General features: G+C 33.4%; 1 protein-coding gene and 1 long non-coding RNA gene across 6 annotated transcripts in view; both read left to right on the top strand.

Annotated features, from left to right (window-relative positions):
• The first annotated feature begins 339 nt into the window (after positions 1-339).
• LOC123888118 (subtilisin-like protease SBT3) lies at positions 340-3,347 on the top strand. Its single transcript, XM_045937080.1, has 2 exons — positions 340-1,333; positions 1,575-3,347. Exons 1-2 carry the CDS (start codon positions 649-651, stop codon positions 3,197-3,199), a joined length of 2,310 nt encoding a protein of 769 aa, XP_045793036.1. The 5' UTR covers positions 340-648; the 3' UTR covers positions 3,200-3,347.
• Positions 3,348-14,648: 11,301 nt separating this feature from the next.
• LOC123888572 overlaps positions 14,649-26,240 on the top strand; it is a 41,749-nt gene continuing 30,157 nt past the window's right edge. For 4 of the 5 annotated variants that reach the window (XR_006802200.1, XR_006802199.1, XR_006802203.1 and 1 more), the window contains exons 1-13: positions 14,655-14,844; positions 14,946-15,217; positions 15,329-15,850; positions 17,262-17,339; positions 17,475-17,548; positions 17,898-17,960; positions 18,378-18,444; positions 18,653-19,752; positions 20,943-22,279; positions 22,955-23,772; positions 23,920-24,003; positions 24,277-24,555; positions 25,725-26,215. This is a non-coding gene — a long non-coding RNA (uncharacterized LOC123888572). Of the gene's footprint in view, positions 14,845-14,945; positions 15,218-15,328; positions 15,851-17,261; positions 17,340-17,474; positions 17,549-17,897; positions 17,961-18,377; positions 18,445-18,652; positions 19,753-20,942; positions 22,280-22,954; positions 23,773-23,919; positions 24,004-24,276; positions 24,556-25,724; positions 26,216-26,240 lie in introns of all 5 variants that reach the window. The other variant, XR_006802201.1, reaches the window with a different exon arrangement.

The following is a 26,240-nucleotide window of genomic DNA, read 5'->3' as shown; positions in this document are numbered from 1 at the left end:
CTTATTTATTTGGTAATCATTTAAACTTGTTTAATTTGCACAACAAAGTTAATTTTGAGAATATGGAGTCAAACCTATAAATGAAATGTACAACAAAGTTTTTTATTTTTTATAAAAAAAAACCTAGAAAATTTATTCATTTGGTTGTCGATTAATTCACAACAAAGTTAATTTTTTATTTTTTAACCATTGGAAGTACGTAAAATCATCGTTTGTTTTTCAGTAAGTTATGAATGTCAACATTATTCATACTCTGTCTTCAAAAAAAAAAAAAAAAAACATTATTCATACTCTCTCATATTTTGTTGGTTTCTCATATTTAAGGTGTGTCGGATACAAAATGCAAGTACCTCGTTAAGATTCTTACATTAATTTATTATATTGTAGGAGTCTAAACTCTTATGCTATACCCAACTCTCATTGAAACAACACATCTTATTTTTGTTTCAATATTGAATTATACAAATTAAACAGCCTTAAATTTCACGTTATTTCAATTCATAAAGGATCAATATAAGGGAATCAAGAGCCAACACTAATTTATTTGTTTAGTTCCAAAAATATTACAAGTCCTATATAGTCTTATTTATGATCAGAGGAATCAAAGAGCTAAAACAACATTTCATTGTTTAGTTGCAAAAATAATCAATGAAGCCAAACTTTGTGTTTTCACTTCTCATTACTCCTTTGTTTCTATTAACCCTTCATAGCAATGCTAATACTGCCACATATATAATCCACATGAACAAATCTTTCTCTCCTAAAGTCTTCACAACTCATCATGAATGGTTTAAATCCACCATTAATTCCTTAAAATCAAAAACATTACTACTTGATGATCATGATTATCAATCACATAAGAAACTAGTTTACACCTATGATAATGCCATGTATGGTTTTAGTGCAGTGTTATCTTCAAATGAGTTGGAGACTCTTAACAACATTGATGGTTTTGTTGCAGCATATCAAGACAGAACTGCAACCATTGACACCACACATACCTTTGAATTTCTTTCCCTAGATTCTCCAAGTGGACTATGGCATGCTTCAAATTTCGGAGACGATATCATTGTTGGTGTTATTGATTCTGGTGTTTGGCCAGAGAGTCAAAGCTTTAAAGATCATGGCATGACAAAGAAAATTCCAAACAAATGGAAAGGAACATGTGAATCTGGCCAAGAATTCAATACCTCTATGTGTAACTTCAAATTGATTGGAGCTAGGTATTTCAACAAAGGTGTGATTGCTTCAAATCCAAATGTTACATCAATCTACATGAACTCGGCTAGAGATATAGTAGGACATGGAACTCACACATCATCAACTGTTGCAGGTAACTATTTTTTTTTATAGGCAAATGTTAGAGTGTGTTTGGTATCACGACAATCCACCATGATTTTGCAGAAGTTATGAAATCACAGTGGATCACCGTGATTCTGACATACCAACCGTGATACCAAACATAGACTTGGTAGTTTATGTTAGTTTCTAGAGTTTGAACTCTTGATTTTCCGGTTACTACTCCTTCGATATCTGTCAGCTCACTAACCGAGCTTTCGTCTTGGGACTTGTAGGTAACTATGTTAACGGCGCTTCTTATTTTGGTTATGCTAAAGGAGTAGCAAGAGGCATTGCACCAAAAGCTAGGCTTGCTATGTACAAAGTGATTTGGGAAGAGGGTCTTTTGGCTTCTGATGTTTTGGCCGGAATGGACCAAGCAATTATTGATGGTGTTGATGTGATTTCAATTTCAATGGGATTTGATGATGCTCCACTTTATGAAGATCCTATAGCAATAGCTTCATTTGCAGCTATGGAAAAAGGGATTGTTGTTTCATCTTCAGCAGGTAATGCAGGACCTGACCTTGGAACCTTGCACAATGGTATCCCCTGGCTCATTACTGTTGCTGCAGGCACAGTTGATAGAACTTTTGGCACTCTTGTTTTGGGAAATGGTCAAAACATTATAGGCTGGACTTTGTTTCCATCAAATGCTACTATAGTTGAAAATCTTCCACTTGTTCACAATAACACTTTATCTTCATGCAACTCAATGAAACTCTTATCTCAACTTTACAAACAAGCTATCATTCTTTGTGATGATGACTCAATATCAAATCCAAGATCAGTGTTTGACCAAATCAATCTTGTTGCAGAAACAGGTGTGTTAGGAGCAATTTTTGTCTCAGATAATCCTGATTTAATTGATTTAGGAAATGTTTACTCTCCAATTATTGTAATCAAGCCAAAAGATGCACAATCTGTGATCAAATATGCAAAAAGTAACAAAAATCCAACAGCAAGCATTAAGTTTCAACAAACATTTGTTGGAATAAATCCAGCACCAGCTGCAGCACATTACTCATCAAGAGGTCCTTCACATTACTTTCCATGGATTTTGAAACCTGACATAATGGCACCTGGCTCTAGAGTTCTTGCAGCTTATATTCCTACTAAACCATCAGCTAGAATCGGCACAAATGTGTTCTTATCAAATGACTACAATTTCATGTCAGGAACATCCATGGCTTGTCCTCATGCTTCAGGTGTTGCTGCTCTTCTCAAATCAACACATCCCAAATGGAGTGCGGCTGCTATAAGATCTGCATTAGTAACCACAGCTAATCCTATGGATAATACGCAAAATCCTATACGGGATAATGCGTACCCTTCTCAATATGCTTCTCCGCTAGCTATTGGTGCGGGTGAGATTGATCCTAATAGAGCAATGAATCCAGGTTTGATATATGATGCTACACCACAAGACTATGTTAATCTTCTTTGTGCGTTGAAGTACACGAAGACGCAAATTTTAACAATTACAAGATCAAGTTCTTATGATTGTGAAAACCCTTCTTTTGATCTTAATTACCCTTCATTTATAGCATTATATAGCAATAAAACAACATCAATGGTTCACAAATTTAAGAGAACTGTTACCAATGTTGGAAATGGTGCTGCTACATATAAAGCTAAAGTGATACAACCCAAAGGTTGTGTGGTGACGGTGTCACCTGATATATTAGATTTCAGTTATAGAAATGAGAAACAAAGTTACTACATTAACATAAACATAAAGTATGTTGTGTACAAGAAGAAAAGAGTTTCATTTGGGGATCTTGTTTGGATTGAAGATGGTGGAACACACACTGTTAGAAGTCCTATTGTAGTGGCACCAAGAGGAATTATAGGATTTTAAGTTGTTTTGTTCTTGTCATCAAATAAACATGCACTTTTTTGTAATTTCATATGAACTTTCGTTTTAAGTTTCCTTGCGAGTTAAGGCACATGTAATCCTCTTAAAACACACTCTTTGTTGTTTATTTTCATAATTGATTTTACATTCAGATGGTTTTTGTACCATAGGTTCATTTAGAAATTTCCCTAAACATTGAATAGTGAGTTTATCAGTTAACTAAGTAAACTAGGTATAGGATTAAAAAAGGTTTGAGATTATGAAGGATAGTGAATGATCCTATTGAAATCAGCTAAAAAAAATTATACAAAAATTATTTCCATAACTTCTCCGTAGAGAAATAATGTTTGTAAAACATTACATGCGCCGTACAGGCCTTCTCACCTTACATCATAATTGTGGAATGTTAGATCAAATAAGGAAGTATATATTCAAATTAATAGTAATAAGCATCTATAACTTTAGTCTAGTTGCAATGTATATAGTTTCAATGAAGTATAAGATTTGAGTACTACTATAGGGTCCTTAACAATTGACTACACGACCGCACGCATGTAAGAAATTAGTATCGCATTTGTGGTGCAGTTATGGATCAAATTATACCTAAATCTATTGAAATATTACAAAAAGAAAATAAAGGTAGGTTAATGATAAAAATATAATTAAACTGGGTGGACACCACACCACAACTGATTTGAACTAAGGGTTAAAAAGTGTAGCTTTAGATTCAGCTAGGAACGAAACTAACACAATTAACATTAGTTGTTTCACTCTCCCAAAAAAAATAATAAAAATGTATTCAACAATTTCAAAAACAGTGTCACTTCACAATTCATTTTGCTCCAAATTGAAATTAATTGAAACTTACACATACAGAGCAGAAAGTAACAGTGAAGGAGTTCTTCTGTTGTGATCAAGGTTTCTTTCTTTTGAGTTCTTCAGTAGGGATTTGAGTTGAAGTGAATGAATAAATTAAGAGGCAAAATAAATTAAGGTTGTCTCAGCCACTTGAGAGCAAGTGAAACAAAATAATGAACGTCGAGACCAAAGACCAAAGAGAAAGTGGAATAAAATATTAGTTGTTTGCACTATTTTAAAATTGAGAGTTGGTCTAACTCAATTTTATAAAAACCGACTTTTAACTGTCTAAATAGTGAGAATTTATTTTGGCGCTCCCTATGTTTTCTCTCGCCCTGCTAAATTATCAAATTATCCATGTCCGCTACTTAAGTATAAGTAACAAACTAAATCTGCTACATAAGTAGCGGATGTGAAAATATTCAGATCGACCGATGTTTAAGATTTCACACCCTCCAAAGACACCTTGAGAAAATATTCATTGTTCCTACGAAATTCTCTGAACTTGTAGTCTGTAACGACCCAAATTTATTATTCACTATTTAAGTGTTTAATTATTTGGTGACGTGGTTTTTAAGTAAGATAGTAACTTTAAGTTATTTATCGAGAGTTTTAGTTAACGCGCGAGTTAGTGAGAGTTAACGCGAGTTGGACCAAGTTAGTGGGCTTGAGGCCCAATGGGCCTTGTCTCCAAGTGGGGGGCGGTTTAAGAGGCTTTGTTAGAGAGAGAGAAGTTCATTTTCCTTGTTCTTGTGGAGAGCTAGAGAGAAGGGAGAGCAAGAGGAGCTAGGGCAAGAGCTTGGAGGAGAGATTCGAGGAGCAATCTTCGTGAGTTCGTCGATCCAAGGTAAGAGAGTAGATTTCATATTCGTGGGTGACTCGAGGAAGGGGAGAATGTCGATTTCTCCTCACCCGAACTTCCTCGACCCCATTTTCGTTTTAGTTTTGGATGGATTTTCTTAATGGAAATCGAATCTAAGGTTCATAACATGTTTAACATGCTCTTATCATGATGTATGAACGAATCTAATGGATAAAAACGGGATTTATAGAGTATTAAACTCAAGAACATTGTGTTCTTGAGTGTTTTGAGTAAAAGTGTAGAATCACTACTTTTTGATGTGTTTTGTTGTAGATTTGTGAAATAAACTGTCCTTTTATGTTTATATACATGTTATATGCGTGAAAACAAACTTATTTGGGATTTGGAACATCAAAAATGGGATTTTTTGGTGGATTTATGCTCAAACCCGAAAACAGAGCTCCTGTGGCTGGCGTACTGGCTGGGCCAGCCTTGCAGCGAGGCCTGGCTTTCTCTGGTTGAAGCCAGGAAGCCACGGGTTCCTGCTAGCTTTCTCTGGCTTTCTTTCGCTCAGCCACCATGACAGACTAGAACTTATTTTGTTGATGTTTCTAAGTGCAATTAAAGGTTTATAACATTGATTAATTGTATTGTTGATGATTGTTGATGATTTCTTGATGATTGTTGATGACTTGTTGATGTTGTTTGATGATGTAAAGGAAGTATATTAAGATAGAGGTATCTTAATAAAGACATAAGTTGAATTATGTTCACTTAATAAATGACGAGCAAAATGCTAAATTGTGTGAGTGTGAATTCATGAATTATATACATGCATTCATGAATTGTTGTTGTATATTGGATATTCCAATAAAGACGGATATCGGATTATATTTATCCGATAAAGACGAATATTAGAGGTGAGATACTATAATAAAGACGAAACGGTACCACATGCATTAGATATGTCTAGGGTGACATTGCATGAAGTTGAAGCATTAGAATGCATTAGGATATGTGTGCATTTATGTGATAATTGGTATATGACACATATTTTGCTAAGTGTGATAATTGTTATGTGACACTTATGTTTGGAATTGTTGATAATTGTCTATTTGTTATTAGACTTGCTCAATGTGTTGATTGTCCGATGATTTTAAATGTAATTGGCTTCAATATCTGGTGAATTATGATTGATACTTGGTTATAACCTTTCGTAGCTTATAATTGAATGAGATTAATGATGTATGCTTATAAATGAAGTGTGAGAACAATTAGGTTGTAACTCCTAATTAGATGTGATAAATGAAGTATATGCATGATATATGAATATGCATGAATGATGGTGATGTATATGTATAATGTATGATTATGCATGTTTTTATGAGGAAGTGTTTAAGTACCATTTACTTACACTTGTATATTTGAGTATGTTATCTAACTCTCTTTTATGTGTTATGTGCTGGACCGTTGGGGGTCCATATTTCACAGGTTTTGTGGTTATCAATGTCGAGTCGTCGGTGAAGCTCTGTTCTGATTGTGACACGGGAAAAAGGGTTTTATATTGTATATAAAGTCTATTGTCTAGGTTGTTTTGTATAATCAATAAATATATTATTTGATTCAAATATTTGTATAAACAATCATTTTTACTAATTAACTACATTAGTATTATTTTGATTGAAGAATGTAATGCTCGAACCATGACTTTTATAATAATTAACTTTGATTTTTCCGCCGAGTATTTTGAAAAAGATTTATAAAGGTAGAATTTTATTAAATAATGGGTTCGGGTGTTACAATTGGTATCAGAGCCTCGTTGTCTTCGGACTGTGTGGGTTATGTGTCGATCAGAGCAGGTCTGTGCAGTCAGACCAAGTGAGTATTGTGTGTCAGTCGTGCTTGTCTAACAATTTTGTTGTGTTTGTTTTGTGAAATCACTTATGTTGTTCATTTAGGAACTATGAGTGGTGTGAATTGGATTAATCGATCCATTCTTTTGTTGAGTAATGGTGTGAGTGCTATACTTCTATGTTTATAATAGTTGTATATGCTTAGAGTTTAACCTTTTTGTAGTTTAAACTTGATGGATTGATGCTTATTGCTAATTGTTGATGATCCAGCATGATATAAAACTGCATGTGATGATCCGGCATGATATAAACTGCATGTGATGATCCGGCATGATGTAAAACTGCATGTGACGATCCGACATGATATAAAACTGCATGTGGTAATGATTTGAAATAATTTTTTAAAAAAAAACTAGTATTATTTCTTGAAGATTTTGTTGAAAATATAAAGTTATTTTCTTTTGAGCGAGTAAAAAATTTATTTTTTCAAAATGGTGAGAAGATTAGGATATTAATGTGTCCTGGTATGTGTTTGTTATATGGTTGTTTATAACATGTACTAGACTAATACTAGGAACTTGAATTACTATAAATTTTATGAGTAAAAACGTGAAGGTCTCACGATTCTATGTTTTGATTGTTGATGCGTGATTCTAATTGTACTTTCAAGTATATAATGATGTTATATGCTTGATGTTTTGGATTTTGTGGATCAGTGAGTCGAGAAAACGAGAGTTTAGTGAGCGTAAGTTCAAAACCGTATCAGAGCACCCAGATATTTGGATGTGCTCGCTAGGCGAAGAATGAAACTCACTGAGTCTCGCTAAGTCTTGCTAAATCCTGTGAATGTTTTTGACTTGTCTCGCCGGGAGCTCGCTAGCTTTTGCTAAGCGAGGGAGCCATGCAAGAATTTTATTTTGTTGATGTCTTATCCTAGGTTGATTGACTGTGAGATTCTTGTCTTCTTGTGTTTGTTAGGACTAGAATAAATGTGAATATGAATTATTGCTATGCAATATTCATTTTCTTGTGTTGTTTTGATTTCCTAACTTTGAAAAGTGAGGGAAGTATAGGTTACTTGGATGCTTGCATGATTTTGTGTAAGTGTTTAGGTATCGTGGGTTAGGTTTTGTCCCTTGTATGCGACATGCGTGTAAACGATGTCGATACTAGTTTCTTCTTAGGAAGAATATGTTTAGAGACGATAGAACCGTTAGGTGTGAGCACCGGAAGTTCTAGTGGAAGAGTACGAGTGAGTTTGAGGTAAGTGGGGGAGAAGGTTATATCCCTCCGAGATGTTTTGAACGTGAGAAGATTGGATGAGTAGAGATGTTCTTGAAGCGGAATATTCAGGAGTTGGTGACGTTGTTCGAAGTGGAATGAACGGGAGCAACAAGTTGTGAGAAATTACTAGAGAAGAAGTTGTCAGACCAAGTGATTAGCCGCAAGAGCGTCGGTGATATTGGTTAAGTAAGATGAAGAGTATTCGGAACGGTTGGAGATCATGTGTTGCACTAAAAGTATGGAGGCGTGTTTTGTGGACCAAAGTTGAAGTACCTGTTTGATCGAAAGGAGTCGAATATGAGGAAGAGGGAGTGATTAAGATTCTTGAGGAGGTGATGATTTTGAAGTAAGTTGTCATCCAAGTGGATCGGATGTTGTACCGGATTCTTGAGTAAGAAGCTTTATGTGAGTCGTGCATATGGTAGTAGGTTGAATTGGTTGAACAATTCGGAGTTCTAAGCCTAGTGTGCGAGGTGATTTCTAGAAGAGGTTTGAGAAGCTTGAGAAATAGATATTAAAATTAGTGCACCGTTGGTGGTAATTAATCATAAAAAAGATGTGAATTCTCAAATGAGATTAGAAAGGAATTAAGAGGCATTGTGATAGGATGAGTATGATTGTTGAATCATTTGAAGTAAGGATTGTATGAATAATCGAGTTTATTCAAAGACGGAAGTAGGATAACGATTCGGAGGATTTTGTGAGAGGCTTGTCGAAGAGAAATAATTGGATTTGGATAATGACCGGACAATTAGTGTCGCATGTCGAGCGAGATCGTAAATTCTTGGAGGTTGAGATGAAGCTAAGTGAGTAGTAACGTCTTAGAATGATGTGAAATAAGAAAGTTAGCCGTTGAAGAACGTGCAGAGAATGAGTAATAGGAGGTCATGTTGGAAGTGACTTGTGTTAGGTGAGAGTTGTGAAAAGGATTACCGCACACATGAGTAGATGTTGTGTTTGAGCACATAGAGTTTGGAGTTGAAAGCGATGCCTAAGGTAAGTGTCGGAGAGCATTGGTAGTGCCCACAAGATAAGAGTAAGTAAGTATTTACTAGGAAATTTGGATTTATGGAATAGGAAGGTCAGTGGAGACTAGTGTTGTTAGATGCATCGTGGATGTTGATGTGGTATGGTCACAATCGGTGACAATGAAGTAAAGGATTTTAAATTGTTTCATCAGGAATGATGGAACGGTAGTGATTTGGTGTATAACTTAGAATGTATTTTTGGGCGAGAATTTTGGAAATTTTCTAAAGATGTCATATTGGGAGTAGACAAGGAGTCATTAGTAAGAGTACTAAGACAAAGGTTGATTAAAATTTAATGGATGGGATTAGATCGTATGACGAGTATTTGGAGCTTTGTGGATTTAATTCAAGAGTTTGATTTTGGGATTGAATGTACTAAGGAGGAGTTTAAAGATAGCTGTCCATAGAGAGATGATGATTGGTAGAGGTCAGAGGTGAATAGGAAACCGATGGGTGAATAAACAGAGAAGAATAGTACGCTTATTGCAATGCAAGATGGTGGGGAACATGAATAGATGGATTGTGGGCGAATTGAAAATGTCGTTTTGGAATCAACGAAATAGAAGTTATGATTGTTTGGAGAACCAATTTTTAGGCAGTGGCCTAATTTTGAAGTAGTGAATTATTAAAAGATTAAGGAGAAGTGGTATTGGAAAATGTTTGCGTTAAGGAATGCAAATGTTGGTTAAAAGATTACTTGGGAACATAATAGTCGTATTGGGATTCAACTCAATGATTGGAGATATGTGAGAAAAGGAATTTGACGGTTAGAAACGATAATTTCTAGAATGTGTCGGGGAAGATTTAGAATGGTGGTCATCGAGTGATAAGTTGGGATAAAATTCGAATATGAATAAGTGATGTAGCACAGTTAAGTGATTCATGAGGGAATCAAAGATTTATGAGAATTATGGAGTTGTGGAAGTATTCCACGGATGTATCTTTTCGGAGTGTGTTCGATTGGTTGTACCTATTTTAGGGTAACGTTGTTAGGCCGTAGAATGAGAATCTATGGATATTTCGTGCGAAGTTGACGTTTTAGCGGTTTGATAAGAATGGTTTATGCCGATATCATGATTGTTGACTATCCATCGACAAATTGAGGAACTGGCCGTCCTTGATCTCTTGTTGATAAATAGACAAAAATTTTGTTGGATGGGATAAACTAATTTTGTCAAATTTGGTAATGTGTAACGTTTTGAGCGTTTCGTTGGAGGGTCGGATACAGGAGTTATCCGGAGTTGTTTTAGTAGCGTAATTTTCGAGGGCGAAAATATAAATATGTAAATGTATCAATCAATCAATTTATTATTATTTATTATGTAAAGCAAGCATAGTATGCACAAATAAAAAATTGTTAGATTTTGGGGAAAAAATAGTCACGACTCATGAGTCAAATTTTTAATATACAAAAAAAAAAAAACAAAAAAGAGAAAGAAATGGCAGTGGTAGGGATCAAAGCGAGTTCCCGAAGAAAAATCTCAGCGTGTTCTTTTTAAAGTAGCTAATATCGAAGGGAATGATGAATCTTAAAAACAAAAACAGTTTTTTATATTTTAAATAAATTTATTTGATTGAATAAATATGAGCCCTTGATATACCTTTTGCATACGTGTCAGCTTGTTATGAAAGAAAATTGTGATTGCCATTTTCTCTACAAAACTCCTCATCACAAAACAAATTTAAAAACAAAACTCTATTTTTCTAACTTCCACCCTCTCCAACAACAACAACGCTCTCTTTCTCGCTTCTTTTCTTATTTCCATTTCCATCTCTCATTCCCAAAACATAGAATCTCCTAATTCAACAACACTTCGCAATAAAACTATTGCTCTTCCAAACACATTCTACATAATCATAAATCATCATAATATTTTCTATTTTCTCCTTTTCTTTTTTTCTTTTCAATTTCCAATTCCCAAATTTCTCTCTCTCCGGAACCCTAGGTGTTGGAATAGTTTTATTGCACGTGCGTATACTTCTAGGGTTTCTGTTTACGATGAGCATTCTTCGCCCTAATAGGGCGATAGCGATAATTTTTTTTTGGGGTTTTCAATCGTGCTTAATTCTTGGATGGTTTTGTTTGGTTTGTTTAATCGATTGTTTTCTTGAATACTTTATCTCTTTTGAGAGAGATTATGCTATTCTGAGTTTTCAAGGTTTTGTTTGAATCCATCTTTCTAATTGAAGATGGAGGTTTAGAGAAGCTTTTACGGTATTGTCTTTTGTTACAAGATTGGGGTTTGTTGAGGTGCCGATTTCGGTTCGGCATGGTTGGAGTCTTGAATATGTGATTAATTTTTTAGGGTTAGACAGAGGAAAATGAGATGAGAGAATTGGATTGAGTAGTTTAGTTTAGTATTCAGAATATAATAACAGTGCTGTTCTAGGGTTGGGGCTGGTGAAGGTGGTTTTGCTTTTTATTGGTTGATTCTGATCATGTTCAGTGTTCATTATGCAAAAAAGTGAACCTGCTTTAGTTCCACAATGGTTGAGAAGTGCTGGAAGTGTTGCCAGTTCAGCCCCCCATTTTGCATCTTCATCTAATCACACCAGTAATTTGGGTGTCATCACTTGTTTCCGAAGTTTTAATGTTTTATGTTCGTCAATTGAGAATATTATGCATGTTTCTTCAGTAGAGTTAGAATCATATTTCTTTATTTGTGCATTCATATGTCTAAGAGATTTAGAATTTTGGAATTTATTTATATGTTTATTTGTATATGTAACTTAGTTATCTACATGAGATAGGGGAAACAATCATAAATTAATAGGTTTAACATTGCTGTGTGATTCTCATTCTGTAGCCCATCAGACAAGGAATAGATCTTCTAAGACACTAGTGATTTTGATAGTCCTTTTTTCACTGTTTATACATATAATGTAATTTATATGGTTTCTTTTTGTAGAAAGAGCTTGAGAAGCGGTTATCTCTTCTGCTTGCCGTAAAGGACTCTGCTGCTAATGTTCCAAAAAATCTAGAAGCCAGGGCAAAACCTGTTAGTGAAACATTACCATTCAGGTATGAGTGCACATGCATATACTTATACTTTATTGTGTTAATTCTATCTCTCTTAATATTAACATTTGTTGATTGTGTTTTATTTGTCAGTGTTTTCACTCCATACTATATTGAAACTGTGCTTTATAGTACATCTGAATTGAAAAAGGAGAATGAAGATGGAATTTCTATTCTATTCTATCTTCAAAAGATATTTCCAGGTAATGTTTCTTTTCTCTTTGATTCCCCTTTTGAAAATGTCAATGTTAGAGTTCTTAGAGTTCTCAGTACTCAATGTATCAGAGTATATTCATGATGTAAAATTGAAAGTTTTGCTTACTTTCTGTACTGGCAGTTAGGTCAGTTGAAACAGTTAGTGTGGGTTGAATTTCCTGTTATTTTCGTTTGCATTGTATAAATACTATAATCTGTATCACAGAAAGAAACAACAATACAATCATTTCATTCCTCATAGAATTGGACTTTTTCTCTTCTCGAAGAACAACACTATTACAGTGTTATGTTTCTAAAATATTGACTGAATGCACGCTGTTTCCGTCCTTGTTAGAGTTGTATTTACTTTTGACTCTTAAAAGATTGATCCATTAATCGTTATGTCTTATAACTTCATTATTACCCTATCGTGTTCCCCTTTCCCATTCTTAAGTCAATTTTGGAGCAAAAAAAAAAACGCAACAGGGGAAGTAAATTTATCTTGCTAATTTTCTGTCAAGAGGGAACTGTTTGAAAAATTATAGCTCTTAGTGGATAGGAGATGGACATGTTTGTTACGATGAACCTTGCTATTTTGGGATTGACATTCAATTATTTTACATTGCAGATGAGTGGGTCAAATTTTTTGAAAGAATTGGCCGAGATTTGTCAACTGAGGATGCAGAACTTCAAGAAAATTCTAGTGACGCTTTGGAACTTCGTTTTTGGGCATCTTATCAAGGGCAGACTCTGGCTAGAACAGGTTATAATTCCTTGCCAATTCCTGTTTGTATAAGTTTGTGTTTCCATTTGACATGACTTTATGCATATATAGTGTATTTCCAGTAATTTTTTTTCTTCCCTGAACACTGTGCTAATGTTTCTTCAATCTCCTCCTCTTTTGATTTGCAGTGCGTGGTATGATGTATTACAGGAGGGCTTTGATGCTGCAGAGCTTTCTGGAGAGCAGATCTCTGGGAGGTAATTAAATAAAAACATTATTCTAATTAAGCTTGGCATGTATATTTGCTGACATCGGCTGTATCAATAGTGGACAATTATTCTCAGAACAACTTCATTACAAGTCAAGGTTTTGAATCATCACGTGAATCACGGGCACAAGCAGATTTGAAGTTTACTTATGTTGTATCATGCCAAATTTATGGTCTTCAAAAGCAGCGAAAGGCACCCGAAGGCCGAAGCTGCTGATATTTCTTTGTTGTTGCAGAGGTATCAAAATTGCATGCTCTTATTTTCATAAGCACTTTTAATGTCAAGACTAGGGGTGTCAATTTTATCCATTAATCCATCAATTTTACATCCATCCAATCCATCCATCTAACTAAATGGATGGATTTGATCCATCAAACAATTTTTAAAAAATCCAATGGATAATCTTCATAATTTTTCTTTCTTTCTGTTTTTACTATAAAACAGCACAAATAAATTAAACAATGATATTTAATTACAAATTCCAATTATTAGTTTTTTATGAAATTATTTAAATTATTTTTGTCGGATGGATTGGATATCCATCCATTGGAAAGATGATAATGGATGGATTTCATCTCTAATGGATGGATTTTAATGGATTAATGGGTTACTTTGATCCATCCAAGAGCAATCCAATCCAAATCCATCCATTTTGACACCCCTAGTCAAGACTGACAGTATTATATTGCATTTTATATGGGCATCTGTGTGATAGTAGCTTAGTATGTATGGTAGTCAAGCATTACTGCTTTCCTGCATATTTTATAGAATGTTGCATAAAAAATTATAGAACTGAAGTGTGCTTTAGATGCTACCTAATGTCAAATATGAATTGCATATTTGAAATTTGAGGGTATCTATCTTTGTGTGTGTATTTGATAGTGTATTGCATGTTTTTGCTGTATCTTTTCTGCTGTGATATTTTTGCATGTGCTATAATTGTTAGAGTAATCAAAAAACTGTTGGGTAGTCAGTTATAGTTCTACTGGGAAGTGCTAACTGAGAATTATTATAAATTCTAGAATCTCAGAAGATTCAATGACCTTTAACAGTGCAGCGCATACATTAACCCAATTTTTTTTTCTTCGTGGAAATCATTTTTTATTATATCCTTCCTGTGGTGTTCCCTGGAAGCCATTGAGGTTGTTAATTTGTTTGTATTATGGTTTCTGTGATGTAAATGCCGCTATAACTCGGGGGGATGTTGATGAGTGCCATCTCATTTGTGGCATTGTAGATTAGAAAATGTGACGCTGGTACATATTTAGGTGAAGCTGCTATTGCTGAGTTTTCTCAATTAGCTTTTATTTCATAGTTACATAGCGTTTAGAAAGCATAATTTCTTTGTCATTGCTTTTTTTTTTAAAAAAAAAAGTATTTTGAAAAAATATTTTGTTACACAAACCTTATCTTTGTTAACAGGAATGAGGGTCTCCGAGTTGCTTCTCAAAGAAGTTATTGTGAGAAACTTCTTATCTTTGAACAGTTGTTTTCATTTCTCACAATAACAAAGTGTTCTCACCTGAGTCATCCCCCTATTAACAAAGATATTTTGTTACACAAACCTTATTTGAACAGTTGTTTCTCAAAGAAGTTTCGGTCATGCCATGAGAACGGTGAGTTATTATAATGTTGTGTTATCATGATTTTGCTTGGAAGATGTTAAATAATGTTCACATTTTATATAGATTAATAGTTCAGTTTAATTTTGAATCAGGATTGAGTTTGTGATTGGTTTTCAAGTTAATAATATTTGGTGTCAGACAATTGGCAAACCTGGTAACTCTTAGCAGCCTTTAACTCTTGTTAACTCCTGCTCAAATTTACTTATTGCAAAGGTAATAAAGATGAAAATTTTGATAACCTTTTGAATTTCAGATGATTATTGGAAATTGGTTTTTGTTTACAGTGACTGTGGTAAAGAGTGGAACTAATGCTTTACCGTATCTGTGATTGGATGGTGACACGAGTTCCATTGGTTTTCCAGGGGTAAGCCTTTTACTCGTATTTACACTTACACTGGTCATGTTCAACATTGATCAACTAGAATTTCAACATTGATCAACTAAAATTTCAACATTGATGCTTGTGTGGGTGTAGGTTGCTAAGTGTATAGAGATTGGTCTGCCGGAGCTTATTTTCTAGTATTAGTATCCCAGGCAGAGTTCCTTCAAGTTGCATCCACCTAGTGTCTTTATACTTTAGCGAATGAGATTGAATTATATCCGTTCATTGATTTTCTCTTTTTAAAATTGGAATAGGATTTGGTTTCTGATTAATTGTTATTCTTTCTTGTGAAAATGATTTTCTTAAATTGTATATTCTGTGTTTTTGGATCACAGTCTAGTGGAGCTTTAATTTTTGTATATAGGTAAGCAAGTGCAACACCATTACCGCAGTAGAAGAGTTGTGCAGATGTCTGCTGGATTCATGATTTTCTCTTCATTTTTTGGTGAGTCAGTTAAACACGATAAGTTTGTAATTTGATTCAGTAATTACTAACATTTCCTTCACGATTTAGGAAAATTTGGAACAGTTTTCGCATCTATCCCACCTGCAATTGTTGCTGCCATTCTTTGCTTATGTTTTTTTTTTTGACAGGACCATTCTTTGCTTATGTTGGTATGTTTCATTTAAGATAAAAACTCGTACATGTTATATATACTTTTATTTATTATGATACTTAGAAGACACACCACCATATAATGATTCAATTTTCCTTCATCATTTGGTAAGTGTTTAATTTTTATGTCATTGAGATTATATTTGTAATCAATGTTTTGGTTGTGATATATATTTTTTTACACAAATTTAACCATTTCCACCGCAAATCTGGTTTTGTAATATTTTACACAAATTTATCAATTGCGGGGGTTTGAAACTTCCGCGACCCCAACCGCCGCAGTTGGAACAGGATACCAGCTGTTATCCAAATCCCTACAGGTGTCAAAAAAATCCATTTATCCATTATCCATCCAATCCATCCATAAGTAAAAAAATTAGTTAATAGATCGGATCAAATCCATCCATTTAGTTAATGGATTGGATTGAATCCATCCACCTTAATTTTAAAATCCAATGGATTGGTTTATTTTAATTTTTTTATTATTTAAAAAAGGATTAAATTTTAAAACTAATTTATTTGTTTAAAATAAAATACTGATTTTAATTATTAAAAAAAATCAGAATTTTTTATTATAAAAAAAAACAAAAAACAGATTTTTTAAATTTTAAAACAAAATAATAATTGATGTATTATATTTATTATTAAATTAAAATAAAAAAGAGAGGTGGAAGGTGGTGGTTGGCCGCCGGAGCTCTGCCGCCCGCCGCCGTGGATTGCCTGAAAATCTGCACCGCCGCTGTGGCCTGCCGTGCCTGCGCCGGAGGTCCGCCGTTGACCTGGCCGTTGATCAGCTGCCACCACCACCTTAAATTATTATTTATTAAATTCTATTATTAAATAAATAAAAATAGGGGGAAAAAAGATTTGGGCTTACCTAAATAATGTTTGGGCTTAGTCTTTGGGTTGTTTTACTTTTTACACCATTTCATTAAAAAATGACAAAATTTGTTTTTAAAATATGAAATAATCTATTTAATTAATAAATTAATATGCTATTAAAAAATAAAAAAAAATTAGTAGATGGATCGGATGAATATCCATCCATTAAAATACCATAATGGATGGATTGGATTTTTTTTCAACGAGTTTTATTGGATTTGAAATCCCCTGCAGATATACTATGGGATTCTAATAAGCGGCAGTTTTCAAAACTCCCGCAAAACCATCCGCGCAGGTTGTAAACCCCCGCTAAATGGCTTAAAAAGCCCACTAAAATGGCGTGTTTTTTTCTATATCGATATAGGGCTGTAATACTCTGACTTTGAACATAATTTATAAACTAGAGTGGGTATCTTTGAATAATACTTGCTATTTTCGAGTTTTGAGAATTGGTGTTATTTCTTTCCACTTAGAACAGATAAGATTATATATATCTTTTCTTTAAAAACAATATGGTTATGTTTTCAGGTGTTTACGTAAGGAAGAAATACTGCATGTTCAGCCTCCTCAAAGTCATTTCTTTTTTCACTCTTATTGTATTGATTGGTATTGGTTCGTTTATATCCTCACTCAAATTTTCACATTTGGATTTTTTAGTGTATATGCAAATTTCAATATAGTAGATTCCCAAAATAGAGTTTGTAAGTTCGATACTTTCTAATTCTGTCTTTTTCTATTTAGATTGACTAGCTTTTGTGCTCCCTGAAGTGCAGAACCACATTTAAGAATTGAAAGAAAGATTTGCATGCTGAAAGGTACAGTCCTCATTATCACTGTCAACATCCTTTTAGCTTCAAGGTTTTGTTCTAATGAAGTTGTGTTGGTTGCATGAGTAATGTTCTTCATTGAGTTCTTGTTTATGCATAATTGCGTTATGGTTCTGCACATTTAAATTCATTTAGTTCTGGTTTCTGGTTGTGCACATTGCATTTTTGCATAATTATACGTTCTGGTTTTGCACGTTTAAATGCTTCTGCTTCTGGTTTTGTACACTTCTAAATTTTAATCTCCATTCTCCAATACCTTGATCAGTAAAAGAGACTTTGTAGACTTCATATTAGTATGATTTTATTAACCTGAAATGAATTTCTACCGTTATGGCAGGTTGGTGATCTGGTGTTGGTCACTTGGAATCAAATGAAAATTCTAGCCGCTGGCATAGTAGTGGTGAGTTAATAAAGTAATTGCCTAGGAATTTTGATGATAGAATAAACATTATTATCGTATGCTGATTTGAGATTGACCGCTATTATTATTATATTCTGGAGAATATGTCTAAATGTGGACTACTTGCTATTCTAGATTGACCACTATTATTACTTTATAGGGGAGAATATAATTGCCTAGAACATTATTATTGTATGTCATCTTTTCCGCCAACACAGTGGACACTTTCCTGTTTGAAACTTTAAATTAAATGAAAGGACCTTTGGTGTAGTTTTATAAAAAATTTACATAGGATGCTAAGATGAAAATTTAAAGAATTATCGTACGAGCCTTGTTATATTTATATCCAATCCCTGAAATGGTTTTCTTAAGATTTAATTATAGTTTATATGATGATAAATATGTTGAATGTTGCAGACACAGTGGTGCTAGAGTTCAACCATTACACACCTGGCTTAAGATGGAGACAGAATAGTATCAGTGGGTAAGATCATAGGGCGGAAGAAATTGAGGCTGATGAATTTTTATGGGGGAATAAGATCAGTGAGAATGAATTTGATCACTTGTTTATCTAGAAGTCCTTGTTTCCATGGATATGAAGCAAGTGAACAATGCATATCCACAACATTTATATTTGAGCTATCATTCATTCATTCATTCATTCCTAATAAGCACAGTTTCATTACGTGCAGCTTTCTTAGCTAGCAAGGCTTCAACTCTGGCCATTTTGGCAGCTACTGCTCCGTTTTTTGGTAAGCCATGTTTTTTGAATTGGAATCATGTTTATTGTTCTTTCTTTGAGGTGTGTGAACTGGTTTTTTTTTTTGGTCAAGTATAGCCTACTTTGAAAAACGTTAAAACTAAGGGGAAATAAGTTTTGGCTGAAAGAGACAACGGCTAGTCCTTTGTTGGCTACATCTTGTTAGTTAATTTTTTTGCAGGGATGTAACCCTTAGATCTATTTGAACGTCAACTCAGCTAATCTACTTGCACCTCAACTCAGCTATGCCATGTATTTAATGTGTTTTAAGGGATAGAGCTGACAGTGGTCGAATTCTGAATAGCCTAACCATACTTATTTGCCTTGTCCTATACTTATTAAACTATTTTATACTTTTCAGTTCAAACTAAATAAATTTTCCTGTATCTGAATTAAGTGTTTGGGTAATGTATACTACAAGCATTTTTCATTTTCATTTAGTTCGGTGGCTATTCTGAGTCTGCACTTCGTAGTCAACTATTTTTCTTTTCTTGTCTTTGGCGCTGTAACTTTTAGGCTCGAGTGTTTAGGAATTGAATAAGTGTTAGACTTTGAATTGGAATTAGTAGCTTGAAGATATAGTCCTTGGACTCTCTCCTCAGGTATGTATACTCCTTGAAATTCTCACTTATGCGGTTTGTATACAAAAAGATAAGTTAGCACTATTTTAAACATGAGTTAGTAGCTAGGCAATACTAAATTTTTAACTTTAAGTCAAATGTATGTATATGCTGTCAGACAACCCTTGAATACAACCAATTTTTAGAGTAAAACTAAAAGCAAAACTTAAAAATTGTCACATAGCATTTATGCTAAAGTACTATTCCAAACACAAGATTCATATTGCATAGTTGCGAACTCTGTTGTTAAAAGCGGCCGCTATTGTGGCGTGGCGGGGAAAAATCGAGGTCACTGCTACTAGCCGTGTCGGAGCGGCGCAGACGAGTGATGCGGTGGGAGCTGTTGGGGTTGCAGGCGCTATTGCAGATCGGTTCGGTGTTGATTTCTTTTCATTGCTTTCTATTATTTTTGGTATACACTTTGCTTTCTATTGTCTTCTACAATACAAATTAATTTCTTTTTTTTTCTCAATAATTAACTGATTAATAAAAAGTCAGACACATAAACATAGTAATGATATTCATAATAAAATGGCTTTAATGCACTTTTGATCCCCCTATTTTAAAAGTAACTTTTTGATCCCCATATTTTAAAAAACCTGAACTTTTGATCCCCCTATTTTAAAAGCCAACTTTTTTATCCCCTTATTTTTTATTTTTTTGAATTTTAATCCCTAACTCAATTTGGTCAAAATTTTGTGGATGTGTCAAGCTCATTAATGATGTGGCAGTTTCAATGTAGACAAAACATTTCCATGTCATTAATCTTTTTTAAAAATCAAATATTTTAAAAGTATTAAAACAATAAAATAAACCTCTTTACATTATATAATAATAACTAAAATAAATTTCGTTACATTATATCAATATAACTGAAAATCAGTAAATTCCTCAAAGAAGTCAGAAAAGGAAAATCATGGAACCCTAAGAATTCAGAAACACAAATCATCACGCTCGTGTTAACATCCTTCGTCTTTGTTCGCTCCCTCTCAATCGTTCATTGACTTTGTTCTTAATCGTTAATTTCTTTTGGGTAATTTAATGATTTTTAATTATATACTATATATTTTTTGGTAAGGATTTTTAATTATATATATGTATAGAGGTTAATTTTACTGTTTTTTCAATTATTATTAATTAATTATTAATTTTTTATTTTTTTAATACTTTAACAAAAATTTGGTGTAAAAAAATTAAAGACATGAAAATGTTTTGTCAACATGGACACTGTCACGTCATTAATGAGCTTGACACATCAGCAAAAAATTGACCAAATTGAGTTCGGAGACTAAAAATCAGAAAAATCTAAAATAGAGGATCAAAAGTTAAAGTTTTTCAAAATAGGGAGTCAAAAAGTTGGCTTTTAAAATAGGGGATCAAAAGTTCAGGTTTTTCAAAATAGGGGGATTAAAAGTTCAGATTTTTCAAAAAAGATGGATCAAAAGTGCATTAAAGCCTAATAAAATTTATTATTTATTCATTAAGAAATTGTGGTGTTTATTATTTTTTCAAAACAGATTGATGTGAGAAAGTAGAATAGCATTTAGATTGAAGAGTCATCAAAACAGATTGAAGACTCATCAAAACAATGTTTCCTTCCAGGGATTGGGGCAGGCGATTTTTCATACTATATCAACAATTCACATCTTGGGACATCCTGAACGGCCTCTAGCGATAAGATATGTATCTCTTAATTATTTTACACACTCTGTCATATTTCATAGAATCTCCCCTTATCTATCACGACTACGCCAAATATAAAGTGATTAAACATTCAATGTTTGCCAAGGTATCCATGTATCAATGCTTCATATAATTTTTTTAATGTATTTCATCAATTTTTTAAAGTTTTTGCGGTGTATTTAGGCTTACAATAGATAATTGCATAATATATTTTCCACTTCAATCTTAAAATTAGAAGTTTAGTTTATCTTTACTCTCTGACATGAACTGAAAAAAGTTTTGGTCTGTTTGCTTTTGAATGTGTTTCTTTTTCTTTGATAGTAAATATGTGAAACAAATATTAGAGGAGCTTGAGACAGTTTTTTTTCCAGGGTAACTGAAAATGTCTTTTGGCAGAGTGATTTGAGATCTTTTGAAGAGAAAGTTTCTCAATCTTTGTGAATGCTTATAAATCTAGGAAATTAATTACTTTAGGAATTATTGTTACTTTTTTTGGAAGCAAATGGCACAATTGAAGAAATTTTTTCAGTGGCCATTTAGCGATTGGTACTCCAACATAATATTGAAATGTTCTTAGACATAAGATATATTTTTTAAGTTGTGGCCCCCTATTCTGGTTTCATGTTGTAATTCAATCAGGACTGATATACATAAGGTTTAAGTATTATAAAGTTACAATTTTCACACTAGCCATAAACAATAATCTTTCTGGAGAGTATCTACTTGATTATATCCCGACACTTGCTGAATTGATCTTTTGGGAATGTTGAAATTATGATCTTCTTCTTGCTTTAGGAGATCTTGATATGCATTGGAAAACCAACATTTAGTTGTCATAAGACATGAATGTAGTTGCTAGTGGGTTTTAGTTGTCATAAGCCATTGATCTAGCCATAGAAGTAGATTTATAGTACGTACCATGATATATGAATCCTCAGACTTAGTAGGAGAGAAGCAATTCTAGCCTGCATGGAGACATCAATATAATATGTCTTGACATAATTCAGATTTCCATCATTTGTCTTATCCTCGGATATGTCTATTTCTTTTTTCCATTTTGAAATTGATTTCTTGTGATGTTGCTGGCAGATGCAAAAAGCATTCGGTTTAGAGAAAGTCCTAAAGAAGGGGGGTGGGATCTGGAAAAATATTTATGGGACTGATGAAAAGAAGGTCGCCGATGATATTTTGGTAGAACGTACTAGTTATACTGCAAACAATACGGTGGGAATGATGGCATTGTCGACTTGCTCTAGGTATTTTTCACAATTCTGTATGTATATTTTTTCCTTTGTTTTTCAACTTACATATTTTGTTTTTCTTACTTTTCACACAACACATATATAGTTTTCCTTTTTATATTCCAATCTCTATTTAGTTTATCATTTTTTTTTGGTGAATATGCAAATTAGTTCTCAAATAGTTTTCCTTTCTATTTCCCTTTCTCAACTTTAACTGCTTTGCTTCATATAGTCTATCTCTTTCAATTCTCATTGACCATTCTCAGTTTCACCTATGTTTTTAAACTTAGAATGTAACCCTGAAACATAAAAAGTTTCTTATGACTTTCAGGTAATTAGATTGTAATTGCATCTAACTTTTTTTTTTGTTTCAATTTCTTAGGCATTCATACAAGTTTTTGTTATTGATTTATCGCATCCTTATCACCTTGACTGTTTCTATTGTGCAGGAGAATGAGGATATATATATATATATATATATATATATATATATATATATATATATATATATATATATATATATATATTATACTACCTAGGAGATGCTGCTCTGTTTTCTTATTAATATAAATAAAATACTTTACATTTATTACACACTCCTTTTCTCAAATATAATATAGCTCCATTACTAAGATTTTGCATCTAAAAACGCTTTCGCAAAGGATTAGATTTATTTGATTTCGTTTTTAGGAAATTCAACGTCTTTTTCCCAGAAAGTTGCGCTCAAGATGGCTTTGACCTTATACTGTTAGTCAAGTCTTTCTTGATGGAGCACTTGAAGCTTCTAAAGAAGGTGGCACCACTTTCATAGTTAAGGGACAACATGCAAAACATTACGAGGAAGGGTTGCTCCAAGTGAGATATGTCGTTCGCCTCAGTGATTGAAAGCTTTCCCAGGGAAGTCACTTTTACTCTCACTTATTTACTTTTGTGCCTGGTTGAATATTTTACATTGAAGACCATGCTCTGAACTAGTGTGGGGTAAGTCGTTCGCCTCAGTGATTGAATTTTCTGGCTTGTTTTAATTAAGTTTTTCTTAAAAATAGAGATTATGTCTTTGAAGGGACCCTTGAAAATTTTATTTGACAGACTTGTTCAATGTTGATAATGTGCTATGTTGACTATCTTTTTGTGAACTAACTTCTAAATGTGAGATTTGAGCCTTTATAATGGGATTACATTCTAGAACTTGTATGGGATTACATTCTAGAACTTGTCTTGTTACCATGTCAAAGAGAAAATTGATTTGCATCATGTGAAAAAATTGTTGGGGCATTTGTAGGTATTTCTTTTATTGTTTTGAAATCATCCTTAGTTGCCCACTTTGAGCCTATTTATTATGCATTTCCTTGGTTTTTGTTTTATATTTCTCGTCTGGTGTTAATAAGAAACAAAATGAATGTTAACAGGCATCCTTGGATAAGGAAGACTGTTCTTCTCATAAGGTGGTTATTGCCCAGCAAGCTGCAGACCTAAAATTGAAGGAAAAGAGGAAGCGGGAACGATAGGTAAGAAGTGTTTCCCAATCTTGTTGTGCAAAGTAGTGTTTCCCAATCTTGTTGTGCATTTACAGATCAGTTTGTTTTGTTACATATAAAATGTACATAAGGTTGTATGTACACTCTGTTTATTTGATGGAAATATTTTTGATGCAGAAAAATTTGCCAAGAAAGAAGCGCAGAAAGTTGGAAGCAGCTAGAGAGATGTTGGAGGATGACGAGCAAGATCACAAACCAAAAGTAAGCACTTTGTTGGAAAATATTTAGTTTCCTAGTTAGTTATTTCTAGGAGATTCTAAACTCATCTATTATTTCATTTTATTTCTCATTAACTATTTTCTCCTGAATTCAAGGAGAGAATTAATTTTACTCTTTCTATTTAAACTAGTTTTGAGCTGAGGAATAACACAGAACATTATTCATCTATTATTTTCTACACACTCCTTACCTGTTGACTGTATTTGTTATTCCTCACTTTCGGTTCCACTGAAATTGAAATGCATAAAATTGCAGGGTAAGGGGACATAAAAGAATGAAAAGGCTGGATTGACACTTGCCGATCTTGCTTACCAACGTGCTAAAGCAGTTAAGGCCACCAATAGGGCACTAGACTCTAGTAAGATTGTGAAGAAGCCTCAAAAGAAATCTAATAAATCTAATCCTTTGCGAAAGCCTTACTCTTCCTGGCTAGAGGAAATGCGGGAGCTATTCCAGACTGACGTGAAGGATAAAAAGCCGAAACAGAGAGGTTCTGGAACAGGAAAGAAGGCGAAGAAGTCATTCAAAAGCAAGGTATCAATTGAAAAATCTATCTCATTTTTGAAACTCTTATCTGATCTTTTTAGGTACCAATAGAAATATTAATTTCGTTCTTGATCAACTCATAAAAATGTCTTTTGTTTCTGTTCTGTGATTAATGTGGAGTTGTGGAATGAGACTTTCTATAGGGAAACTTAACAAATAATGATATAATCCTTTTCATTTTCTTGGTGCTAAAAAAATGTCAAAATATTTTTTACTTAATATCTTCTTCTAAATAGAAAGCAGAACATATCAGTTAATAAATTTGTGATATTTTCTTTCTTTTCTAGTGTAAAAAAATATGGTTTATCATTTAATTCACTTCCATAACTCTCCCTTGTATTTATGTGCCTATAGTAACTATGATGTTCATAGTTGTAGTTTCCCTGTGTTTTGGGTTTTATTTTTGTCTGTCCCCATCTAGGAGATGCTGCTTTGTTTTTCCTACTTTACCCTTTTATGTAAATTGAAATACTTTCATACCCCTCCACTCAAAACAACATCCCACGTAACATATTAACCTCTAGGCTGAAAATTCGGTTGCTGAAAATTGAGAAAGATGAGACTTCAATTTGAAGGAATTTTGAGGGGAAGAGAGGGATTGAGAGAGAGGAGGGTGACTTGTGATTTGAAAAAGGTGATCTGAGATACTACATTTAACGGTGAGATTCATCGCGTTCCCATTATATTGTTATTTTTTTCCATTTTCAGTGTGGAAAATTGACATAATTTCTATTGCATTTCATTCTTCTAACTTTACTTTGTTTTCATTTTTACCATAAAAGTGGTTTTTTTTTATCAATCACAAGTTTCATAACACTGTGGTAGGGTTGCAATGCATGTCTGATATAATTTTTGTGATGTCAATATTTCTTTTCAGTAAACTTTCACTTTATTGTATATGCTTCTGTTCTCAAATTGAGAACCCAAAATCTGGTCACTAACTCCAGTTGTTTTGCATATTATGTTGTCTATGGTTTACAATGTTTGATCTACTTCTACTATATTTTAAACGTATACGGAACAAAAAATATATTTGAATTGTGTGGGAGATGATTTTGAACCAGTTATATTGAACTGTGGCTAACATATTAATTTAAGAGGATATACTTGGAATTTTACACAGAACTTAGAGTAAATTTATCTCGTTCTTTTTGCAGCTGTGACCAGAGCTCACATGCTGATGGGTTGCAGTTCCCAGGAATTAATAACGGCATTATATAGCCATAAAGTTTGACATTATTGCAGTTTTGTTTATTACTCAAACATGTCCGTTCAATTTTTTGTGGCTCTAAATGCTCTATATTCAGTATGTTTATCTATCTGATGGTTTATGGCAGAATAATATTGAAAACTAAAGTAAAGTATGTTGAAGAGAATAATACTGAGATGAAATAGGGAAATTCAGTTTATTAATGACTCTTAGCAATTGGCAAACCTGGTAACTCTTAGCAGCCTTTAACTCTTGTTAACTCCTGCTCAAATTTACTTATTGCAAAGGTAATAAAGATGAAAATTTTGATAACCTTTTGAATTTCAGATGATTATTGGAAATTGGTTTTTGTTTACAGTGACTGTGGTAAAGAGTGGAACTAAAGCTTTACCGTATCTGTGATTGGATGGTGACACGAGTTCCATTGGTTTTCCAGGGGTAAGCCTTTTACTCGTATTTACAC

Source organism: Trifolium pratense, linkage group LG6 (genome assembly GCF_020283565.1).
Source record: "Trifolium pratense cultivar HEN17-A07 linkage group LG6, ARS_RC_1.1, whole genome shotgun sequence".
NCBI classification, from domain to species: Eukaryota; Viridiplantae; Streptophyta; class Magnoliopsida; order Fabales; family Fabaceae; genus Trifolium; species Trifolium pratense.
This window is presented reverse-complemented; position numbering and strand designations above follow the sequence as displayed.

What these genes read in the sequence shown, in the direction of transcription:
- LOC123888118 (XM_045937080.1), top strand. Translation starts at nt 649, where the DNA reads ATGAAGCCAAACTTTGTGTTTTCACTTCTCATTACTCCTTTGTTTCTA. An exon ending in CACATCATCAACTGTTGCAG is followed by an intron (nt 1,334 to 1,574) that starts GTAACTATTTTT and finishes TGGGACTTGTAG; the next exon opens with GTAACTATGTTAACGGCGCT.